The 26,235-nt window shown below is 42.1% G+C and overlaps 1 protein-coding gene across 1 annotated transcript in view; it reads right to left on the reverse strand.

Moving 5' to 3' along the window:
- tmem115 (transmembrane protein 115) overlaps window positions 1–21,637 on the reverse strand; it is a 28,026-nt gene extending 6,389 nt beyond the window's left edge. Inside the window, exon 1 of the mRNA XM_063067754.1 lies at window positions 20,353–21,637. Within this exon, the coding sequence (XP_062923824.1) occupies window positions 20,353–21,206 (854 nt within the window). The 5' untranslated portion in view covers window positions 21,207–21,637. The remainder of the gene's footprint in view (window positions 1–20,352) is intronic.
- Window positions 21,638–26,235: the final 4,598 nt, after the last annotated feature.

The raw sequence follows: 26,235 nt of genomic DNA on the forward strand, positions 1-26,235 counted from the left end.
CACTTCTCTGCCCATTCCCCTAAACCATTTAAGTCTCTCTGCAGGCGCTCTATTTCCTCAACACTACCTGCTCCTCCACCTATCTTTGTATCATCGGCAAATTTAGCCACAAATCCATTAATACTGTAGTCCAAATCATTGACACACACCATTTAATTTTTCTTTGTATAAAAAGATGGAAGATGATATGGATTAAATAACCTATATCTGTTTCAACAGATTGCTTCATTATCTATAAAATTACCAACAGAAAATTGGACTCCATCAGAAAATGTTGCTGTGTGGAGACGAGCGCAGAGTGAGTTTGTAAATCTAGCAAGAGCAAAGGATGTTCAAAATGGATAGGGTGGAGTACTGGGGGAGGGTTGTGGGACAGATGGCATAACAGCACTGCCGGGGCAGAGGGTGGGTGGCTGCAGACACACTCAGTCCTGAGACACCATTACAGAATGTCTGGCACTTCCCACTCCCTCCCCTCTCCCTTTCTCTTTTCCCAACCATGATTCCTCTCTTCCTGCCCCCTTTCAGTCTCAGTCCACAATTGAGACCCATATCAGAATTAGGTTTACCATCACTCACATATCATATATCTTATGAATATCAAATATGTTGGGCCTGCTTCTGTGCCAGAATACTGTGATTCAATAACTGTTACTTTCACAAGCAAAATTAGCTCAGTGTTATTAGTAAAGAAGCAAGAAAATTACTATAAGTATTACATCTCAATCCAATCTGGAATCAGAAGCAACCATTCCACTACTTCAATGGGCTGAGCAGCATCCTTTTTCATTCTCAGTTCTGATGAAGGGTTTCAACCGGAAATGTCAAAAATTCCTTCCTCCCATGGATGCTGTTCAACCCACCAAGTTCCTCCAGATTCTAGACTATGCAGTCTCTTGTAACTCCATTCCATAACACTTGTAACAGTGGACAAACATTTGGAATGTTTCTATGAGATCCCCCCTCACTCTCCTGAACTCCAGGAAATACAGCCCAAAAGCTGCCAGACGTTTCTCATAGGGTAACCCTTTCATTCCTGGAATCATTCTTGTAAGTGTCTATGCCCTCAGCATGATAATTGGAATAGTATCTACAAGATTTGATTGAAACGGGTGTTCTCTGTAGCCAAGGGATTACACAAAAAAGTTAAGTCATTGAGACAATGAAAGGTAATCCAAGTTCAGATTTAATACTTCTATGGCACAATTAAGATCATCTCTACTCTCAAGCCTGCTTTCAAATTGACCCATCTGTTGCACTAGTGAATCAAAGATGGATGCGTATCAGTCACCCAAGATGACTTCTAAGCAGAGGCTACTGCTTAGGATAAAAACAAAGTGCTGAAAACAACCAGATAACATTATTCTCTTTCCGCAAGTTTCTCTTTCACAAAAGGGCGACAATCATACCAGTATCCAAGGAGATCAGGATGACTTTTCTAAAAGACTATTGTACAGTTGCACTCACACCTACTATGATGAAGAGATTTGAGAGACTGGGCAACGCCCAAATCAACTCCTGTCTAAACAAGCACTTGGACCCACTGAAATTTGCCGATTGACACAGTAGGTCAACAGCGGATGCAATCTCACTGACCCTCCACTTGGACAATATCAATTCCTACCTCAGGCTCCTGTTTATTGACTGCAGCTCAGTCTTCAACACCATCATACTCTCAGTACTTATGAACAAGCTCCACATCCTGGGCCTCTGCCTCCCTCTGCAACTGGATCCTTGACTTCCTCACCAGGAGACCTCAGTCTGCGCAGATCGGAAATAACATCTCCTTTTCACTGAGGATCAACAGGTTTACACTGGAGACCATTCTAACTAGTTTCATCACTGTCTTATATGGAGAGGCCACTGCACAGGATCAGAAAAGGTTGTAGAAAGTTGTAAACTCAGCTAATTCCATCATAGGCACTAGGTTCCCCAGTACAGAGGACACTTTCAAAAAGGAAGCATCCATCATTAAGGACCCCCATCACCCAGGATATGCCCTCTTCTCATTGCTACCATCAAGGTGGTGGTATAGGAGCCTGAAGACACATTCAGTGTTTCAGGTACAGCTTCTTCCCCTCTGCCATCGGATTTCTGAATGGACAATGGTCTCATGAACACTACCACACTCTCTTTTTCCTCTTTTTGTACTACTTAATTTAAACATATACATACACAATTCTTATTGTAATCTATAGTTTTATGTATTGTACTGCTGCAAAATAACAAATTTCACAATACATACCAGAGATATTACAACTGATCCTGATGCCCTCCTCATTGCTACCATCATGGAGGAAGTACAGGCACATGAAGACACATACTCAGCATTTTAGGAACAGTTTCTTCCGCTCCACCATCAGATTTCTGAATGGACAGTGAATCCATGCTCAATACCTCACTTATTTGCTCCTTTGTCTTATGACATCCCAATTCATAGTGAATGCAACAAATTCAATACAGCACAGAACAGTTACATTACAGTGTACCAATGGTTCAGGTAAAAAACCTCCATCAATACAATGCTCTAGAGCAGTATCATACCTGATTATCTCGGCTCAATTTTGAACCACATTTAAAATCCAACCAGTGCTCTTTCAAAAAAAGCAGAAGCACTTAAAGTAGTAATAATATAAAGGATACTTTTGGTGGATGTTTCAATGGCCATCACCAAGATTCTCTTGTCATCACTGACCTAATTGGCCGAGTCCTGAAGTACACTGCTGGCAGACATAGTCTATCATAGGTGATGAGAGAACCAACGTAAGGTGTAAATATGTAATGTAGTCCTCACCAATCCACCCAAAGCAGAGGCACATGTGCAAGACAATACTGATCGAAGTGACTTTCTAAGAACTAGATAATGCTGAGTTCCATCTGCACTTCAATTCACAGTTATACAATGTGGCACAATAATTATGCTGTAAATCTACCCTTTTTTTTTTAAACATGTCATACAGCCCAGCAACAGGCCTTTCCACTCAACAGGCCTTGCCAACCAAGATGCCAATCTAAGCTGGTTCCATCGTTCATGTTTGGCCAACATCCTAGGCCCAGTGAGCCTTGGGTCAGAGGTAGGGAAGCTATTGGAGAGGATACTAAGGGATAGGATTTATGTGCATTTGGAACAGCATGGTCTACTTAGGGACAGTCAGCATGGCTTTGTGCGGGGCAGGTCACAACTTACAAACTGTTACAGCTATATAAAACTTTAGACTGCAGAAAAGGTTTACAAGGTTGTGGTCAGGATTAGAGGCCATCAGTTATAAGGTAAGGTAGGACAAACTTGGGCTGTTTTCCCCAGAGTGCCAGAGTCTGAGGAGAGATCTGAGAGGTTTTTTAAAATTAAGGGGAATAGATAGGACAGTCATTCAGAATCTTTTCTCCAGGGTGGGAATATTAAATACCAGAGGATGTGCTTTTAAGGTGTGAAGAAGACTAAAGATGATGTGAGCGGCAATATATTTTTTTGTTATTCAATGAGGTAGGTGCCTGGAATGGGCTGCCGGTAGTGGAAGCAGGCAGTTTGGTAGAGATTAAGATGCTTTTATATAGACATAACATGAAGGGGAGGGACTAACAGGAAGAGGATATTTTGCATAAATTGATGTCATGATCACAACATCGAGAGCCATCCAACTTATCCAGTACTGTACTGTTCTGGGTCACTCAACCTTTCCTACCCATGTGTCTGTGCAACTGTGTTTGCAATGTTGTTAATGTATATTCCTCTCACTGCATACACTGAGCATTCTCTGGTGGGGGCGGGGTGTCAGAGTTGCACCTTAGTTCCTGTTAAACATCTCCCCTCTAACCTTAAACCTCCGCTCCGTTCCAGATTTCCCAACTCTGGGGTAAGGATTGTGCACATTCACCCTATCTATGCTCCTCATAATTGTATAGTGATAATAAAAATAGTGAGGTCGGAGATGGTATTAAACAGGAAATTAGAAATGTGTGCAATAAAGGAACAGCAGCTATAATAGGTGACTTCAATCTACATGTAGATTGGGTGAACCAAATTGGTAAAGATGCTGAGGAAGAGGATTTCTTGGAATGTATGCGGGATGGGTTTTTGAACCAACATGTCGAGGAACCAACTAGAGAGCAGGCTATTCTGGACTGGGTTTTGAGCAATGAGGAAGGGTTAATGAGCAATCTTGTCGTGAGAGGCCCCTTGGGTAAGAGTGACCATAATATGGTGGAATTCTTCATTAAGATGGAGAGAGACATAGTTAATTCAGAAACAAAGGTTCTGAACTTAAAGAGGGGTAACTTTGAAGGTATGAGACGTGAATTAGCTAAGATAGACTGGCAAATGACACTTAAAGGATTGACGGTGGATATGCAATGGCAAGCATTTAAAGATCGCATGGATGAACTACAACAATTGTTCATCCCAGTTTGGCAAAAGGTATATGGAATGAAAAAGTTTAGAGGATTATGAGCCAAAGCACTGGTAAATGGAACTATCTTGGATGTAGCATATTGATTAGCATAGACTAGTTGGGTGGAACAGCCTTTTCCTGTGCTGTATAACTCTATGATTCTAAGAACTTTATTATTTGAGTTACAATTAATGAATGTACTTGATTTTACAAAAGATTACAATAGAATTTATTCCAGAGGCAATAAAAAGGCAATACTTTCATCAGCCATATTTGAAGTATTTTGAATTCATAAAACTTTCCTTGACTAACTCTGAGCTTAACTACTTCAGCAGTAAAGCTTATATCCAAGGACTTAAAAACTCTATAGACAATATTAAAGCACTAAATTTTAGTTACCAAAAATAACATCTATTTGGATGAAAAATGGTAAACTTACAGATCATATTGAATCATCTGTAAAGACAAGTGGTCACATAACGTTACAAACATTTATCTTTTGATACTTTTTCAAAAAATACTTTTTCTGTGATGCATCTTCCTCAGTGAAAGATTACCTATCTGTTATCTTCATTTAAAAAAAAAATGCCTTCACTGAGCAGCATTGAAGACCAGCCAATAGATCAATTGATGCAGGGAACCAAGGCTAATAATGCTTCTCAGCAAAAGTGCTGATACACTGACAAAGTCTCCTGCGTAACACTAAGGGGCAGAAGACGCTGGTGGGAGTTGTGTACAGGCCACCTAACAGTAGTAGTGAGGTCGGAGATGGTATTAAACAGGAAATTAGAAATGTGTGCAATAAAGGAACAGCAGTTATAATGGGTGACTTCAATCTACATGTAGACTGGGTGAACCAAATTGGTAAAGGTGCTGAGGAAGAGGATTTCTTGGAATGTATGCGGGATGGTTTTTTGAACCAACATGTCGAGGAACCGACTAGAGAGCAGGCTATTCTGGACTGGGTTTTGAGCAATGAGGAAGGGTTAATTAGCGATCTTGTCGTGAGAGGCCCCTTGGGTAAGAGTGACCATAATATGGTGGAATTCTTCATTAACATGGAGAGTGACGTAGTTAATTCAGAAACAAAGGTTCTGAACTTAAAGAGGGGTAACTTTGAAGGTATGAGACGTGAATTAGCTAAGATAGACTGGCAAATGACACTTCAAGGATTGACGGTGGATATGCAATGGCAGGCATTTAAAGGTTGCATGGATGAACTACAACAATTGTTCATCCCAGTTTGGCAAAAGAATAAATCAAGGAAGGTAGTGCACCCGTGGCTGACAAGAGAAATTAGGGATAGTATCAATTCCAAAGAAGTAGCATACAAATTAGCCAGAGAAAGTGGCTCACCTGAGGACTGGGAGAAATTCAGAGTTCAGCAGAGGAGGACAAAGGGCTTAATTAGGAAGGGGAAAAAAGATTATGAGAGAAAACTGGCAGAGAACATAAAAACGGACTGTAAAAGCTTTTATAGATATGTAAAAAGGAAAAGACTGATAAAGACAAATGTAGGTCCCCTGCAAACAGAAACAGGTGAATTGATTATGGGGAGCAAGGACATGGCAGACCAATTGAATAATTACTTTGGTTCTGTCTTCACTAAGGAGGACATAAATAATCTTCCAGAAATAGTAAGGGACAGAGGGTCCAGTGAGATGGAGGAACTGAGCGAAATACATGTTAGTAGGGAAGTGGTGTTAGGTAAATTGAAGGGATTGAAGGCAGATAAATCCCCAGGGCCAGATGGTCTGCATCCTAGAGTGCTTGGGGAGGTAGCCCGGGAGGTGGTGGATGCGTTGGTGATAATTTTTCAAAACTCGTTAGATTCTGGACTAGTTCCTGAGGATTGGAGGGTGGCTAATGTAACTCCACTTTTTAAAAAAGGAGGGAGAGAGAAACCGGGGAATTATAGACCGGTTAGCCTAACGTCGGTGGTGGGGAAACTGCTGGAGTCAGTTATCAAGGATGTGATAACAGCACATTTGGAAAGTGGTGAAATCATCGGACAAAGTCAGCATGGATTTGTGAAAGGAAAATCATGTCTGACGAATCTCATAGAATTTTTTGAGGATGTAACTAGTAGAGTGGATAGGGGAGAACCAGTGGATGTGGTATATTTGGATTTTCAAGAGGCTTTTGACAAGGTCCCACACAGGAGATTAGTGTGCAAACTTAAAGCACACGGTATTGGGGGTAAGGTATTGGTGCAGGTGGAGAATTAGTTAGCAGACAGGAAGCAAAGAGTGGGAATAAACAGGACCTTTTCAGAATGGCAGGCGGTGACTAGTGGGGTACCGCAAGGCTCAGTGCTGGGACCCCAGTTGTTTACAATATATATTAATGACTTGGATGAGGGAATTAAATGCAGCATCTCCAAGTTTGCGGATGACACGAAGCTGGGTGGCAGTGTTAGCTGTGAGGAGGATGCTAAGAGGATGCAAGGTGACTTGGATAGGTTGGGTGAGTGGGCAAATTCATGGCAGATGCAATTTAATGTGGATAAATGTGAAGTTATCCACTTTGGTGGCAAAAATAGGAAAACAGATTATTATCTGAATGGTGGCCGATTAGGAAAAGGGGAGGTGCAACGAGACCTGGGTGTCATTATACACCAGTCATTGAAAGTGGGCATGCAGGTACAGCAGGCAGTGAAAAAGGCGAATGTATGCTGGCATTTATAGCGAGAGGATTCGAGTACAGGAGCAGGGAGGTACTACTGCAGTTGTACAAGGCCTTAGTGAGACCACACCAGGAGTATTGTGTGCAGTTTTGGTCCCCTAATCTGAGGAAAGACATCCTTGCCATAGACAGAGTACAAAGAAGGTTCACCAGATTGATTCCTGGGATGGCAGGACTTTCATATGAAGAAAGACTGGATGAACTGGGCTTGTACTCGTTGGAATTTAGAAGATTGAGGGGGGATCTGATTGAAACGTATAAGATCCTAAAGGGATTGGACAGGCTAGATGCAGGAAGATTGTTCCCGATGTTGGGGAAGTCCAGAATGAGGGGCCACAGTTTGAGGATAGAGGGGAAGCCTTTTAGGACCGAGATTAGGAAAAACTTCTTCACACAGAGAGTGGTGAATCTGTGGAATTCTCTGCCACAGGAAACAGTTGAGGCCAGTTCATTGGCTATATTTAAGAGGGAGTTAGATATGGCCCTTGTGGCTAAAGGGATCAGGGGGTATGAAGGGAAGGCTGGTACAGGGTTCTGAGTTGGATGATCGGCCATGATCATACTGAATGGCGGTGCAGGCTCGAAGGGCCGAATGGCCTACTCCTGCACCTATTTTCTATGTTTCTAATTATGGACCAGTGAGCCTTACATCTGTGATGGGAAAGCTGTTGGAAAAGATTCTTAGAGATAGGATCTATGGGCATTTAGAGAATCATGATCTGATCAGGGACAGTCAGCATGGCTTTGTGAAGGGCAGATCGTGTCTAACAAGCCTGATAGAGTTCTTTGAGGAGGTGACCAGGCACATAGATGAGGGTAGTGCAGTGGATTTTATCTGCATGGATTTTAGTAAGGCATTTGACAAGGTTCCACATGTAGCTTATTCAGAAAGACAGAAGGCATGGGATCCAGCGAAGTCTGGCCAGGTGGATTCAGAATTGGATTGCCTGCAGAACGCAGAGGGCCATGGTGGAGGGAGTACATTCGGATTGGGGGGTTGTGACTGGTGGTGTCCCACAAGGGTCGGTTCTAGGACCTCTACTTTTCGTGATTTTTATTAAAGACTTGGATGTGGGGGTAGAAGGGTGGGCTGGCAAGTTTGCAGACGACACAAAGGTTGGTGGTGTTGTAGATAGTGTAGAAGATTGTCAAAGATTGCAGAGAGACATTGATAGGATGCAGAAGTGGGCTGACAAGTGGCAGATGAGTTCAACCGGATAAGTGTGAGGTGGTACACTTTGGAAGGACAAATTCCAAGGCAGAGTACAAAGTAAATGGCAGGATACTTGGTAGTGTGGAGGAGCAGAGGGATCTGGGGGTACATGTCCACAGATCCCTGAAAGTTGTCTCACAGGTAGGTAGGGTAGTTAAGAAAGCTTATGAGGTGTTAGTTTTCATAAGTCGAGGGATAGAGTTTTAGAGTCGCGATGTAATGATGCAGCTCTATAAAACTCTGGTTAGGCCACACTTGCAGTACTATGTCCATTTCTGGTCGCCTCACTATAGGAAGGATGTGGAAGCATTGGAAAGGGTACAGAGGAGATTGACCAAGATGCTGCCTGGTTTAGAGAGTATGCATTATGATCAGAGATTAAGGGAGCTAGGGCTTTACTCTTTGGAGAGAAGGAGGATGAGAGGAGACATGATAGTGGTATACAAGATATTAAGAGGAATAGATAGAGTGGATAGCCAGCGCCTCTTCCCCAGGGCACCACTGCTCAATACAAGGGGACATGGCTTTAAGGTAAGGGGTGGGAAGTTCAAAGGGGATATTAGAGGAAGGTTTTTTTTACTCAGAGAGTAGTTGGTGCGTGGAATACACTGCCTGAGTCAGTGCTGGAGGCAGATACACTAGTGAAATTTAAGAGACTACTAGACAGGTATATGGAGGAATTTAAGGTGGGGGGTTATATGGGAGGCAAGGCTTGAGGGTTGGCACAACATTGTTGTGCCTGTACTGAAGGGCCTGTACTGTGCTGTACTATTCTATGTTCTAAAAGAAACAGTGGCTGCCCATTTAAGTATTGCACATGCCCATGTTTAAAAAAATACAAAATAGTATCAAGAATTAAAGCTGAAATTTAAAAAATACAAAAGAGCTCTGATATCTAAACCCAAATATTGCACAAGCCCATGTATTGCACTTCGAGACTGTCCATAGTGCCTTTGGACTATGGGTGATGGTAAGTGGGTCGGCGGGGGGGGGGGGAGGGGGTGGCATTCTTCAGCTGCATAACAGCCCAGGGGGAAAAGACTTTTTCAGTCTGGATGTCCCTGCAGAAATGGTTCTCTGTCTCCTGCTGGATGACAGGAGACTGAACAAGTGATTACTGGGGTGGGATGAGTCTGTCATGATACTGTGAGCCCGGCAATGTGAGTTTAGGTGGTTTTCAATCTGGTAGTTGCATCCTAATGATATGCTGTGCAGTCCTGATCACTTGTTAAAGTACTTTACGGTCGATCTTTCAATCTTGTTGCATCTCGTGTACCTTATTGTCATGAGTAGGTCATTCTTTTTCAGTGTAAATTAACTTAGATCTAGACATGCATAACTAACTTTCAATTTGTGGATAATGCAAAGCTTAGAAGTATGAGGAATAAACCAGACTGCAAGACCTTAGTAGAATGCATAGAGGAATGACAGTTGAAATTTAGAGGCTGTGTGGAGTGATGCACTTTGTTAGAAAGAACAAGGAAAGGTGTAATAGAAAAGCTAACAGTTTTGTAGAAACAGGGACATGGCTGTACAGCCACCCATTCCTTGAAGCTGCCATGATGTGAACTGAAGGCAATTAGGAAAGCATTGGCATCTTGGAATCCACATCAAGAGATATAGAGGTCAGTTGCTGCTGGTTATTTTGAACAGGTGTAAAACCCTGGTTTTACCCACAACTGGTTCAGGATCAGAGTAGGTGATGGAGGCAGAAGTAGGAACAACACTTAAAATGACCTAAAAGAACAGGGCACAGAGGGATATAGAAGTACTTTTACTTTATACTTTATTGTCGCCAAACAATTGGTACTAGAACATACAATCATCACAGCGATATTTGATTCTGCACTTCCCACTCCCTTGATTACAAATATTAATTATTAAAAATAGTAAAAATTAGTAAATATTAAAAATTTAAATTATAAATCATAAATAGAAAATAGAAAAATGGAAAATAAGGTGGTGCAAAAAAACCAGAGGCAGGTCCGGATATTTGGAGGGTACGGCCCAGATCCGAGTCAGGATCTGTTCAGCAGTCTTATCACAGTTGGAAAGAAGCTGTTCCCAAATCTGTCCGTACCAGTCTTCAAGCTCCTGAGCCTTCTCCCGGAGGGAAGAGGGACGAAAAGTGTGTTGGCTGGGTGGGTTGTGTCCTTGATTATCTTGGCAGCACTGCTCCGACAGCGTGCAGTGTAAAGTGAGTCCACAGACAGAAGATTGGGAAGTAGCGCGGGGAAATGAAACTGGTATAGGTAGTCTTGATGGTCGCATAAATATGGGGGCCAAACTGACCATTCCTTTGATTCCAATAATGATCTAATACAATAATGAATTGCCTGACCATTTTGGGGAGAAATTAAGAATTAAGCACAAAGCAAAGGGTCTGAAGTATAACGCAAATTTCTCCATTCAAGGACTGAAGTAAAACGTGTTCGTTTTCAACAGAAATTCAATAGTTTCACATCACTATTACTAATACTTCCTTCCCTCTCACTGCACGAGCTTCGAGGTTTATTTCTACTAGTGATCCAATTAATCTGTTCCATAGATTCAATATCTTTCAAAATGAGCACTGTATCCTGTAAAAATTTCCTTGCTAACAGTTTAAACTGGTCCCTGGAACTTGAAATTCAGTCTTAAGAAATACAGATTTTAGGTTTTATCAAATTATCTTGTGATTCAGCTATGTAAACACATCCTGTACTCTGATTAGAAAAAATGAAAATTTACATTTTTCTACTCTCATGACTATTCCCTCCAAGCAGTTACCTACCTGTTTTGCATTGGTCACCAGGAACGGTGCATAGAAGTCTTCAGCTTTAACACTAAAAGCTTGACACTTCTGTCTTTCACTTTAATACTTCAGCTCTGTGTGGCTTGATTTGACTGACATGGATTGCTTGGGCATATTAAGTAGCACAGTTCTTTGAAATTTCAAATTTTTGTCCATTTTGAAATTATTCATAAATGTGCCGTAGCTAATGCTCATATACTTAATGTTCTGTTGCCCTCAAGTCCATTTAATATGACTATAATCAAAATGGAAATTAAAACTGCAGATATTGAAAATCCAAAATGAAAATGGAATGCGCTGCAAATACTTAACAGGCTAGTTAGTATTTGTACTACTGGCTACATAATCATAGCAAAGTACAGCACAGAAACAGGACCTTCAGCCCATCTGGTCCATGCCAAACCATTTAACTGCCTAATCCTAGCGACCTGCACTTGGACCATAGCCATCCATATCCCCACCATCCATGTACCTATCCAAGCTGTGTTAAACATTGAAATCGAGCTCGCATGCACCACTTACGATTGCAGCTTGATCCACACTCATGACCCGCTGAAGTTTCCCCTCATGTTCCCCTTAAACCTTTCACCTCTCACCATTAACCCATTACTTCTAGTAGAGTCCCACCCAACCTCAATGGAAAAAGCCTGCTTGCATTTACCCTATCTATACCCTTCATAATTTTGTATACCTCAATCAAATGTTCTCTCAATCTTCTACTTTTCAAGGAATGAAGGTCCTAACCTACTCAATCTTTCCTTATAACTCAGATCCTGCAGCATAACTTCAACATCCCTTCTGTATTCAATACTTTGATTTATGGAAGACAATGTGCCAAAAGTTTTCTTTATTACCCTATCTACATGTGCTGCCACTTTCAATGAATTATGGACCTGTATTCCCAGATTCCTTTGTTCTACCACATTCTCCAGTGCTCTACCATTCATTGTGTGAGACCTACCCTGGTTGGTCCTTTCAAAGTACGACACCTCACACTTGTCTGCATTAAATTTCACTGATCATTTTTCAGCCCATTTTTCTGTGATTGTCTTCCTCACCTGCAAATTTGTTGATCCAGTTAACCAAATTATCATCCAGAGCAGCAGATGACAAACAATGGACTCAGCACGATCCCTGTGGCACTCCACTAGTCATAGGCTTCTAGTCAATGAGGCAACCACTTGTGCGTCAAATGTATGCCATAGGTATGGTGTAGCTGCATACCCTACGCTACACGTCACGGCGACGCAGACCACAACAACTGCGATTGGTCCGCTTGGTAGCATCGCATTTCTTCCCACAATGCAATAGCTTCCCATTGGGCGACTGAAGGGCAGGGAAGGAACTCTGGCTGTAATGCTTTCCATAAAGCTTTATAGATCTCCAAAATTATGGAGGACCCTGTGCTTGACGCCAGTTTGTAACTAGCTGCTACAGCCTGTTGACTTCCACCTGAAACTAAAACTCGAATGGTGATTGCCAGTTCTCTGAGTATACTGTGCGTACACTGATGTGAAATAAATGGTTGGAGATGATGAACCAAATCGTCAAATCTACCTGCTGACATCCGAAAATATTTCCTCATCCATGTCTCTCAGTGGCCGGACAAGCACTGAAAATTCACCCTCCTTCAGTTTCAGTTGCCATTATTTGAAGTTTGAGTTTCTTCGTGTTGAGTTTCAACACAAAAAAACTCAACACAGTGGCATAGAAACCCCACCGCCAACTAGCGTTTTGGCGGTGAATTGCAGACACACCAACGCACAAGTATAAATGCTCACAACGGCGTAGGCTATGGCGTAAGCTAGTACACACAAGTATAAATCAGCCTTTACTCTCCAACTTCTCCCACAAAGCCAATATCTAATCCAATTTACTACCTCATCCAAGCAACTGAACTTTCCTGACTAACCTCCCATGTGGAACTTTGTTGAAGGGCTTATTAAAAACCATGTAGACAATATCCACCGCCTTGCGTTCAACTTCCCTGGCAAGACTATAAGACACTTCCACAAAAAAAAACTCCAAGATTGGTTGGACACGACCTACCATGCACAAAGCCATGCTGACTATCCCTAATCAGTCCCTATCTAACCAAATACTTATATCCAGTCGCTTGCAATACATTCAAGTAACTTTCCCACTACTGACGTCAGGCTCACTGGCTTACAATTTCCCGGTTTATTTTTAAAGCCTTTACTAAATAGCAGGATATTAGTTATGCTCTAGTACCTCACCTGTCACTCAGGATGATTTAAATATCTCTGCAAAGGTCCTGCAATTTCTGCACTTCCCTCCCAACAGGGTCCAAGGGACAGCCTGTCTCAAGCCAGCAAACATCCCTTCCTCTGCAATCTGTATAGGAATCATGACCTCGCTGCTGCTTTTCCTTATTTCTAAAGGCTGCCTCCCGAGTAAATAAAGATGAAAGAAATCCATTTTAAATCTCCCCAGCAACACACATCAAAGTTGTTGGTGAACGCAGCAGGCCAGGCAGCATCTGTAGGAAGAGGTGCAGTCGACGTTTCAGGCTGAGACCCTTCGTCAGAACTAACCCATCTCCCCATCTCTTTTGGCTCCACACAAATTACCATTCTGATCTTCCACAGAGGACCAATTTTGTCCCTTGCAATTCTTTTGCTCTTTAACATATCTGTAGAATCCCTGAGGATTCTCCTTCACCTCATCTGCTTGGGCAACTTCGTGCCTTCTTTTAGCCCTCCTGATTTTTTCCTTAGATGTTCTCTTGCATTTCTTATACTCCATAAGTACTCATTTGTTTCTTTTATTCTGACAGGCACATAGAAGCTTTGTACTCTCAAAATTTCACTTTAGAAGGCCTCCCACTTACCAAGTATGCATTTGCCAGAAAGCAGCCTGTCTTAATCCACATTTGCTGGGTCCTTTCTGACACCATCAAAATTTCCTCCAATTTAGAATCTCAACCTGCGGACCAGGCCTATCCTTTACCATATTTACTTCAAAATTAATGACATTATGATCAACATGATCCCCTACACAAACTTCTGTCACTTGTCCTGTCTCATTCCCTAATAGCAGATCAAGTATTGCACACTCGCTCGTTGGGACTTCAATGTATTAAACTTTGCTGAAGACATTTGACAAACTCTATCCCATGGAGTCCTTTTCCCAGTCAATATGTGGAAAGATAAAATCACCTACTAAACAACCTTCTGTTTCTTGCAACAAAAAAATCATAAGATATAGGAACAGAATTAGACCATTTGGCCCATCAAGTCTGCTCTGCCATTTCATCATGGCTGATCCATTTCCCTCTCAACCAAATCTCTTGCCTTAAACATACCCAATGACTGACTCCACAGTCACCTGTGGCAACAAATTGCACAGATTCATCTCTCAGACTAAAGAAGTTCCTCAGCTCCACTCTAAAAGGATGCCCCTCTATTCTGAGGCTGTGTCCTCTGACCTTAGACTCTCCCATCACAAGGAAAAATCCACTCCAAATTCGCTCTATCAAGGTCTTTCAACATTTAGTAAGTTCCAATAAGATCAACCTTCATTCTTCTGAATTCCAGTGAGCAGAGGCCCAGAGCTATCAATCACTCATCATATCACAAGCCTTTAAATCCCAGAACCATTTTTGTGAACCTTATTTGAACCCTCTCCAATGTCACACATCTTTTCTGAAATAAGGCCCAATACTGCTCACAAAACTCCAAGTGATGTCACACCCATGTTTTATAAAGTCTCAACATTACACCCTTTGTTTTATATTCCAGACTTCTCGAAATGAATGCTAACAACACATTTGTCTTCCTCACCACAGACTCACTCTGCAAATTAACCTTAAGAGAATCCTGCACAAAGACCCCTAGTCCCTTTGCATCTGAGCTTCAAATCTTCTCTCCACTTAGAAAATAGTCTATGCTTTTATTTCTTTACCAAAGTTCATGACCATACACTTCCCAACACTAATTCATCTACCATTTCTTTGTCCATTCTCCTTATCTGTCCTTCTGTAGCCTCTCCCTTCCTCAAAACTATCTGCCCCTCCACCTATCTTCGTATCATCTGCAAACTTTATCACAAAGCTATCAATTCCATCATTCACGAAAACACGAGGAAATCTGCAGATGCTGGAAATTCAAGCAACATACACAAAACATGCTGGTGAACGCAGCAGGCCAGGCAGCATCAATAGGAAGAGGTACAGTCAACGTTTCGGGCCGAAACGTCAACTGTACCTCTTCCTATAGATGCTGCCTGGCCTGCTGTGTTCACCAGCATTTTTTGTGAATTCCATCACTCAAGTCATTGACATAAAAATGAAAAGGCAGTCCCAACACAGACCCCTATGGAATACCACTAGAAAAGCCAACCAGAAATGGCTCCCTTTATTTCCACTCTTTGCCTCCTGCCTCTCAGTCACTGCTCTATCCATGATATTATCTTCCTTGAGCTCTTATGTTGTTTAGCAGCCTTGTGTGGCATCTTGTCAAAGCCTTCTGAAAATACAAGTGCACAATATCCATTGATTCTCCTTTGTCTACACCGATTGTTATTTCTTCAAAGAATTGAAACAGATACATCAGGCAAGATCCTGTCCTGACGAAGGGTCTCGGCCTGAAACGTCGACTGCGCCTCTTCCTATAGATGCTGCTCGGCCTGCTGCGTTCACCAGCAACTTTGATGTATGTTGCTTGAATTTCCAGCATCTGCAGAATTCCTGTTGTTTACATCAGGCAAGACTTATCTTTGGAAATATAGCTGATGTTATCTGATTTCACATTCGTTGACGTACATGGGTGACTACAGTCACCCATTTTTTGGTATAAAACTTCACACTGAAGATGATTATGAATCCCTCAGTCTTGATTTTCACAGACAATTGCTGGGCCACATTGTTGCTGAGTATGAGCACGTCCTTAGAGCTGAGCCACTTCCTAACATTAGCAGTTGAATTGTCCACCGTTCATGGAGATATGGCAGGACAGAGCTTCAACCTAGCCCACTGGTTGCAAGATCACTGAGCTATCTCCGGTATGCTGATTTGCCGCATGGCAGATATCGCCTGCAGCTGTACCAGACTGTCACCTTGCTGCCTTTAGGTACACATGTTGATCTTCCTTCTGCACCTAATTTTGGACCAGGGTTGACTTTCATTGCCAGTCATGAAGTACTTGTCCAATTGGGGAAATCATTTTGTGATGATATTTATTCCTTACAAGCACTGAATCATAATCCTGTGGTCTCAATCCATTTACTCCTTGTGTCTCGGCTGCTCAACTAATTGTTGACATGCTCATTACTTCTGTAAAAACAGGAAGCTGGAGAAATTGAGCTTTCAGCCTTTTGCATTTAATCTTGTATCCCTATTTTACATTGTATTCATCACTACTGGAAGTCAACTTCAATATGTTCAAAACCGTTTGAAAATATTACCTCTGCAAACATTGAAAGGTCCCAACTTTCATTTACTTCCTCAAATCACAGTAAATCTGTGCAGTTTAACGTTCCTTTTCAACATGGTTTTATACTGCAGAATCCAAAGTTTTACTAAGTACTTCAGTTGTAGTTTGCTAAGTTTACAACAATTTTAATTCATTACTTAATGCAAAATATTTTGTTTGCTCTATTATAACTGAACTACTTCAGCTACAACTTTTACTATTTTGTGAACTTGATTCCCAAAGCCTCCTGCACTTCTAATCATATGCATTCCTCTTCCACCATTAGAAGTATAATTTTGCCAAAATACAGCACTTCCAATTTCTGACATTAAACTTGATCTGGCACTGCTTTTCAAACCCGCCCATTTAATTAATATGTCCTTGTGACCTTCTTTGGCCTGCGGAATTATGCCATTTCTCCCTAACTCCCCAGTTTAAAGTATTTGAAAAAATAGATGTATCATTCTAAATTCAACCTTTTAACATTTAAGATAATCATGACTATCTTACTAGTCGAGTAAGTCAGATAGATAATTTATCAGGAGAATGAAATCAAATCCTATGATAAAAGCTAGGGAAGTTAAATTCAGCAAACTAAGTCATATGGAATAAAAAAAATATTGTTTACTGGTACTGAGTGCAAAGCTGACACATTGTCATAAAAACCTACACATTGACCATGACTGCCCTCTAAAATAGCCCAATAAGTCACTAAGTTGTATCATATTACTGCTGCAATAGTTAATGGCAGTGATTCATGTATTTCACAGGGCATTTATCAATGAAAATTAAATTCTGGCCTTGACATCCACATACACTAAATAATGAAAAAGGGCTCATTTTTAAATGTTAGTTTAAAGTATCCTTGTCATAATGTATTTGAGAGGATTTCCCTCATTATGTTTTCAGAGTCCTGCTTTTTTCCAATTAATTATGTCAGCTTGTTCTTTTCACTCCTTAGTTTACACCTAATTATACTGCGATTGGTCTCTCAAGTTTAATTTTCTCATCTATTAACTTTATTCATTTCCACTACTAGAGCCTTGACCCTTGTTAAGGTATAACATTCTCAGCAATAATAGAGATGCACATAGTAAAAGCTCCATATGTCATTACCTTTCAGGACAGTTGGAATAGTAATTACAGAATTATTTTATCTTTCACTTAATTTCTTCTTCCAGCTCCTTTCTGCTATAAGACTATAGACTCTATTAAAGGGTCTATAATATCTACCCCTTTACCTGACCAAACCCTTGAAAAACAGCTAACCTACCCATTAATCTATTGTGTTATTCTTCACAAGGACTTCCCCAATATCCATCCAATTTATTCCCTACCCACCAAAATCAGATTTGACAAACACCAACTTTTTTTTTGAAAATCTAAAACAAAAACATGCTGGAAATCTGAAAAAACTCAGATCAGGCAACAGCAATGGAAAGAGCAACAGTCAAGGCTCTGATGAAAGGGTGCAGACCCAGAACGTTGACTCTTTCTCTTTCTAGTACTGCTGAGGCTTGTTCTCTTCCTTTCTAAAACTTGTGTGCAGTTCATTATTCAACTGATATTCACAATTTTCTTTTTAAAGATTTTGGAATTTTCTCTACAATAACTTTGAAAATAACATATGAGGACAAATAGTTGATATTTCTCTTTTGGGTTTACATGTACATTGATCACCCTCTAGGTGAAAGTCTAGTGAATTTTCCACCTTGTTCTTCCCCCAACCCACTCCAACTTTGAAACACATTGCCTGGAGAGCACCAACATCCAATCTGAAAAAAATAACACTTCTTTCTTAGAGACAAACAATCAGCAAAGGTCTGTTTTAGACTCACCACTGTTTAAAATGCATTCCAGATGCTTGTCACTTGTAAAACAACATATGCTTTTGTCACCTTTGTTCTTCTTCGTTGTTAAAACTTGCTTACTACTCACCAGTTCCCTTATGATTCTAAATACCTCAAAGTTCAAAGTAAAAATTTATTATCAAAGTATATTAATGCATACAAGGCAAATACAAAGAACAATATAGTCAATAGAAAAACTACCAAGATAGACAAACAACCAGTGTGCAAATGACAAAATGCAAATACGAAAAGAGGCAGGAAAAAGCAATAAATATCAAAAAAAATGAGTTGTAGAATCCTTGAAAGTGAGTCCATAGGCTGTGCAATCAGTTCAGTGTTGGGGTGAGTGAAGTTATCCCTCTGGTTCAAGAGCTTATTGGTTATGGGGAATTAGCTGTTACTGAACTTGGAGGTCCTGAGACTCCTTTACCTCCTTCCAGATGGCAACACTGAGAAGAGAGCATGACCAAGAGAGCAAGGAGAGAGCAACCAGCTTCTCTGGCGTTTCCACAAAATAAAGATATTAGAGCATAGAACATTACAGTATAGTAAAGGTCCTTCAGTTCAATATGTAATGCCAACTTTAACCTATCAATCTAACCCTACCCTCCTACATAGACTTCCACTTTTGTAATCATCCACATGTCAACCACCATCTGTGGCAGCATGTTCCATGCAACAAAAAATTTACATCCCCCCCATACTTTCCTCCAATCACCTTAAAATTATGCCTCTACATATTAGCCAGTTCTGCCCTGGGGAAAAAAGTCTTGGGTTATCCACTTCACCTGTGCCTCTTTATCTAGTACACTTCTATCAAGTCACATCTCACCCTCCTTCGCTCCAAAAGGAAAAGCCCTAGCTCACTCAACTAGGGACATGCTCTTGAATCCCGACTGCATTCTTATAAATCTTTTCTGCACTCTCTCTAAACCTTCCACATGCCCTTCCTATAATAAGACAACCAAACCCGAATACAATGTCCCAAGTGTGGTCTAACCAAGGTTTTATAGAGCTACAACATTATCTTACACGTCAAACACAATCCTCCGACTAAAGGTGGCCAAAACCTCATCCCAGAATTTTTAGAAAACTGTTTCTGCATCTTTTCCAGTGATTTCCCATCTTCCCTGAAGTGCGGCACAATACATCACGACTCCTTTGTACTCTTTATCTCAATAACTAGGCTCCAAGACCTCTTTTTAATTTCTCTCAATGCACACTCATCTCTCTGCTCCTGTATCTTGTGTTCTCTACTTAATATTGTTTCTTCTCATTCTTGCTACCAAATGTAACACTTCACAGCATTAAATTTCATTTAGTACAGCTTCCCAATTGTACCAGTCTGCTTTTACTGCCTTGAAAGTCTAAGGGTATTCTCATCACAATTCATTACACCTCCCAGTTGCCTGATGCAATTTTAGAAATTAGGCCCTGTGAACACATCAAAATACAAGGAAAATAAGGAAAGCAAATGTCTTTGTGCCTGTGTACACATCTTCAGTCCTTACAATGCTTTATTTTAACCGTGCTGCTCCAAGTCCTCTTACAAGTTGAAATTTTACCAATTCATTTTCAGTTGTAAATTTGAAGTTGTTTGACATATGGAGTGAAATTTGACATGGTCAATAGATAAAGTTAATGACGATGATTTTGCGTCGGACCTGGTGAAATTAGTAATTTAACAGGTACACATTCAATTTCTAATTCTGATGAAAGGTCATTAATCCCTCTCCACAGATGTTGGCCAACTGACAGCTTCTAGCTTTTTTTGTCTTTACTTAAAATTTCCAACATTTGCTTCTTGATAGGTTATGAACATTTAAACAAACTAAATATGACAAGTATGTAGTAATAATGGAATTCAAATTGCATTGTCTCTCTACTGCAAGAGATGCACTTGGTTTCAATTGAGTTACACAATGTAACGTTAAAGATTTTCAATAAACTGAGATAGACACACATCAAAACTGGTTGGAATATTCAGTACCTTCTCCGTTCTGCATCCTGCGCGTCGGTGCCAGGCAGACTTATTGTAATGGATGACGGTGCTCCAACATCGTATCGCTTGACCGTCTTCTTGCATATTCTGATCTTCACCAACACGCTGTAAATCACATTGGCCACCACCGAGACGAGCGGTTGCAAGATTTCGGGAAAGAAGGTGGCGAACGCGAAGTGGTCAGACATGTCCCCTCGGCCTCGGCTATGTTTTTGATAGAAGCGCAGGTAAATCCAGCTCGACAGTACACCATACCCATAGGATGCCAGCAAAGAGCTACTTAGCAATGTCGTCAAACGCAAAATCGCAACAAGTATCAAACCCATCATTGGAACATCTTTCATCCGCACTTGTGGCACCTTGAGCACCACCGTGTCTCCCATGGTCTGTTTTAAGGCCACCAACACTCCGCCAAGAAAACCTGACATACCGTGAATGCGCACGGTAAATAAGTAATCCAGATTGAAAGTCGCCACGTAGGTCAGGAGATAAGAAAGTCCTCCAAGAATTCCCACCGACACGTTGACAACGGCGAAGAAGACCAGGAGTTCTAGTGCTCCCCAGAGAGGTTCCAGGAGCCTACCGGCTGCCACCACGGCCCCCAAGCCAATACATACGTCCCAGATGTGGCTTTCCACCACGGCGTGAGTCAGCAAGGTCCAAAGCCAGAAGTTGGGGGGAAAGAGGTAGCCAGGAGTCACTCCCAGGCCGTGTACCGTGTCCATCAGGAAGGAGAAGCAGTAGAGAGCCAGCACCGTACCGCACAGGGCCTTCACCACCACGCTGGTGCTGGCCGCCGCCGCCAGGAAGTGCTGCCGGGCCACCGGCAGGTACCGCTTCATGACTGCCCCTTGGACGGAGAGCGGTGAACGCCTCACGGACTGTAGAGCGGCGGTGGATGAGACAGGGGATCCGGGCCGTGCATGAGCTACACCGAACTGTCCGCGGTTCGGGGCTGCGCCGCCAACCAGCTCAGCCTTGGCTTCTCCCAACGCTTACCAATGCGGGAAAGGCGTTAACGGGGCCAGTCGGCCTCGAGCTGCGGCCGTGCAGGGCGAAGAGGGTTAGGGGCCGTCTATATTGGGCATGTGGTGGTGACTTTGCACACCTAGCACAACCGGTGACACCTGCCCCCAACTTGACACCAAAATGCCGAGGCCCCGACCGGTGTGGCTGCGGGTCACACCACACGACAGCAACACCTCAGCCGGAGCCTCACTTTCACTCTCTGCCCTAAACTTACATCATCAGACCAGCGTCCATCCCTCACTCCACCACGCATTGACATCATCAGATCAGCGTCCATCGCTCACACCGCCCCGCACTGACATCATCAGATAGCATCCATCTCCCAACTCCGCCCGTGTGAGAACAGTGTCCGTCCCTCGTTTGCACTGATATTCATTAGTAACCGTGAGTGCATTGAATTCAATTGAATTGGCTTTATTAGTTACAACCTTCATATACACGGGGGTAAAAATCTTTACGTTACGCCTCCGTCTAAATGCGCAATATGCAACTTATAGTAATTTATAATAAATAGTATATACAGCAGGAGAGTCAATATAACAGAAATACAATTGTGTTGGTGTGAATTAATCAGTCTGATGGCCTGGTGGAAGAAGCTATCCCGAAGCCTTTTGGTTTTGGCTTTTATGCTGCAGTACCATTTCCCCGATGGTAGTGTCGTGGTTTCTCGTTTCTTACAAACAACAAGGAGACGCAGAAAATTCTTCAAGACGTTTTAAACTTTAATTTGCAAATCAAAGCTGAGACAATCTGAAAGCCAGTAGCTGACTGCCCATCGAGGCTTGTACACAGCATTTTATATAGTAATCTCCTATCTTAGCTACATTATCATATCCAGACGGCCTGTGATTACATCTCATCAATACATCCGCTCTCGACCTTCCACTATTGTTTTACTCCCCAATTTACGGCACGACCGGTCCCTCCATATAATGGCATTTCATTCATTTCAACGGCTGTGCTTAAATCGGTCATTGCTGGCAGCATCTTCTTGCCTTTTTCTTTTTCCTTCTTTTTAAGTTCTTCAAGCTGCATTTGTATCAGCTTTCTTTGCACTTCTTCTTGCTGCTAAGTCAACTTTCGTTTGTCTTTTCGATATTTTTCGACCGCATGGACTACGTGGTCCCTGAATTCCTGTGGGGTCATTGACATCAGTCCGGCCACTTCCTCAAGTTTAGACTTAACTTGGGAAGGCATCGCATCCAAAACAGCACTTCGGAACATCCAGGTCATGAACGGGTTGCCTTCCAGCTCTTGTTCAATTTCCAGTCTCCACCTTTTCAACTGATTTTCTATGTAGGCTACTGGATTTTCAGTGTCTCCCAGTGGATCCCCTTTCATGGCTTTGGGGTCCATTTTGGGTGGATAGAGCTCCCTGAGGGCCCCCCATACCCTCTGCCTCACTGTGTCAAATCTGGCCCCGTCAATCAGTGTGCTGTCCGCATTCTGTATGCCAGCCGCTTCCATCAGCTCTCGCAGTCCGGAGGTTCCCATCAGCCTTATCAGCAGCGCCTTCAAATCTCCGATAGCCAACATTCGTCCCGTAGTTTCTTCCTCAAAGGCCCTAATCCATTTCCCTGCACCCTCATGTAGGCTGGGCAGGGTGTTTTTCAGCCCTTCCAGGTCCTGGGATCCCCAAGGAATATACTGTACTTGTCCCAATCCTTTTACTAACAACGGCATCATTCTCCCTTTCCTTTCACACATCTCCTGACTCTCCTCCTCGCCTGACTCCCCATCTGTTTCTGAGCATGTTTTCACTGGCTGCCACATGATTCTTTCCGGGGTTTCCTTTCTCCCTTGGCCTCCTCGTGGAGTTCTTTCTTTCTGCCTTGAGCTAGCATTTGCTTGGGCCCATGCGAAATCCTCAAACTCCCCTTGGAAATTCAATCTCCGCTGTAATTCCCTAATCTCTCCCTCTGTTTCTAATATCTGCCTTTTCACTCTCTCTTTTTCCCCTTCAAGGCTCCTGCCTCCTATCCTCTGCCTACATTCTCTCGTACCCTTTCCTTCGCTACTTAACTCTTGCTCTCCCGACAAGTTACCTTCTGCTCTAGCCTGCTCAGCTCCGTGTCCATGTAACAAAGATTTCTCTTCATCCCTTTTCGCTTTTAATTCCTGTAACGCTTTGATCCCTTCTTCTATTTCCCCTTTCTCCTGCTCCTTTTCGTGATTCTTTCTTTCCTCCTAGGTATCCCAGACTTTAATTTCTCTATTTAGATCCACTCTTCCTGTTATCATCGGACACTGCTTAAGGGTTTTTCTCTCGTAATAGGGAGGAGGTTTTTCTACGTCTTTCAGGTCTGGGTATAGAGCCGGAGCCGGCTCCCTGTTAATGCTTCTCCTTCTCTTTATCAGACTGCTCGTTTCGTTTCTCAGTGTCTTTTTTACTTACTATTAATATACTTCCCGTCTTTCTTAACCTTTCTCCCTCCACCCTAAAGAGTTTTAACACTTCCATTTCTTGTTCCCTTTTTCCTTCTCTTTTCTTAGATTTATCTTTGGGTTTGTGATTTTTAATTAGCGCTTCCATTTCCTCACATAAGCTTACATCAAATGTTCCTTCCCTTGGCCACTTCGTGACCAGCTCTTTAGTTCTTTTTTCCCATTTCTCTGAAATTTCCACGATCTTACCTTGACACACCGGGAACTTTCTGCTCAATATTTCTACTGCCGTTCCTTTCTCTGTCATGTTGCTCTCTTTTTCCTTTTTCTATTATGGTATTTTTAGAATCTCACTACTTGCCTATTTAATAGCACTATTTTTCTAACTCTATTTCTATGCCTAGCCTTATGGTTTATCTCACCCGCGTCTGAATTATCTATCAAACTATCTTTGTCTCTTACTACGTTCTGCCCGTGCAGACCCCTACTTAGGGCGGTATCCACAGAACCTTTTACACCTCGCCTATGCAGACCCTTACACTTCTTAAGGCGGTATTCACGAGGATTTTTAATTTGCACCTCGCCTATTCAGACCTTCGTTTCGTGCGAAGCGGTATCCACAGGGACTTACCAACACCACGTGGAATTTTCTTACTTAACTTGTTATTACTTTATTCGTACTTACCCCCACTGCCGTGTTCTTGATTAATCCTCTGAGCCTCCTTTTATCCCCGATTCTGCCAGATTCTTTGGATCGGAGAGACCTTTCGGCAGTTGCTTCACACTTCTGAGTCCCCAAGACCCCCAAAACCAACAGAATTCTTAGTCCGAATTATCGCAAAGAGCGCTCACTTTTTTCTTTGGGTGCACCCTTAATTCTGTTAGCCCCGTGAGGGTCCCCGAGGGACCGGGAAGCGTCCCAATCTGCCGTTCCCTTCCTCGCGGGTCTCTATCTGAATCCTGTTCGTGACGCCAATTTTGTCGTGGTTTCTAGTTTCTTACAAACAACAAGGAGACGCAGAAAATCCTTCAAGACGTTTTAAACTTTAATTTGCAAATCAAAGATGAGACAATCAGAAAGCTAGTAGCTGACTGCCCATCGAGGCTTGTACACAGCATTTTTTATAGCAATCTCCTATCTTAGCTACATTATCATATCCAGACGGCCTGTGATCACATATCATCAATACATCCGCTCTCGACCTTCCACTATTGTTTTACTCCCCAATTTAATTATGTCCTAGTTTACTTTTTAGATCAGGTGTCCCCTCATCCCTAACCACAGTTATTTCTTAATTGGTCTTGCTTTGACATACTGCCACATATTTCATTACCTTACTCGCCACCGTTATCTTCCTACTTGGTTTCATTCTAGTTCTCTTCATGAATTAATAGTGATTAGGTCAAAAGTCATGGCTACATAGTGAATACCCTCTATTCAGCTAGTAGCAGTTACATAGTAAATATAGAAAATATAATGTGTGCATTTGAGTGAATACTGAAATACTGTTGAGTAAATATTGTAAATACTGTAATACATAGAAAATACAATGTATGCGTTTACACTTTTCAATAGTAGTAGCTGGAACAGTTTGTAGTTGGGGTGACTCGGGTCCCCAGTGATCCTTTTGGCCATTTTTACACACCTGTCTTTGTAAATGTCCTGAATCATGGGAAGTTCACATCTACGGATGTGTTGGGCTGTCTGCACCACTCTCTGCAGAGTCCTGTGATTGAGGGACGTACAGTTCCCATACCAGGCAGTGATGTGGCCAGTCAGGATGCTCTCAATTGTGCCCCTGTAGAAATTCCTTAGGATTTGGGGGCCCATACCAAACTTCTTCAACCGTCTGAGGTGTCTTTTTTACCACACAGGTGGTATGTACAGACCACATGAGGTCTTTGGTGAGTTTGTGCAGAGTGTGACTGTGAAGCTGAGGATGTTTCTAAGAACATACATATCTGCAGTTTAATTGTTTGATAGAATTGCTACCAAATTCCTGCATCAATGGAAGGCTAGGTTAAGCTAGAGAGCAAGTGTGAAGACTTGGGACATGTTTTTCAAGGTATGGTTGAGGAGAGAGAGCAGGGCAGAGGCCCAAGCAGGGAGGAGGTTTGAGATCCAATATATGGACGAGAACGGGAAGGTTGTGGCAAACATTTGTTTCAGGGTATCGCATGAATCAAAGCACATGGATTTTAGTTTTCCACGATAGCGCAAAGAATGAAAACCAACCTCACTGGGCCAAAACATCATTTGGAATTATATGTGAAGGCAGGAGTTAAATTAATGACCATAAACCTTGAACGCAAGAGCTTCTGCAGATGCTGAAAACCTTGATCAACACACAAGTAATAAAGGGTCTCGGCCCGAAACGTTGACTATTTATTCCTCTCCATAGATGCTGCCTGACCTGCTGAGTTCCTCCAGCATTTTGTGTTAAATGTAACTCTTGT

This window comes from Mobula hypostoma, chromosome 15 (assembly GCF_963921235.1).
Source record: "Mobula hypostoma chromosome 15, sMobHyp1.1, whole genome shotgun sequence".
Lineage (NCBI taxonomy): Eukaryota > Metazoa > Chordata > Chondrichthyes > Myliobatiformes > Myliobatidae > Mobula > Mobula hypostoma.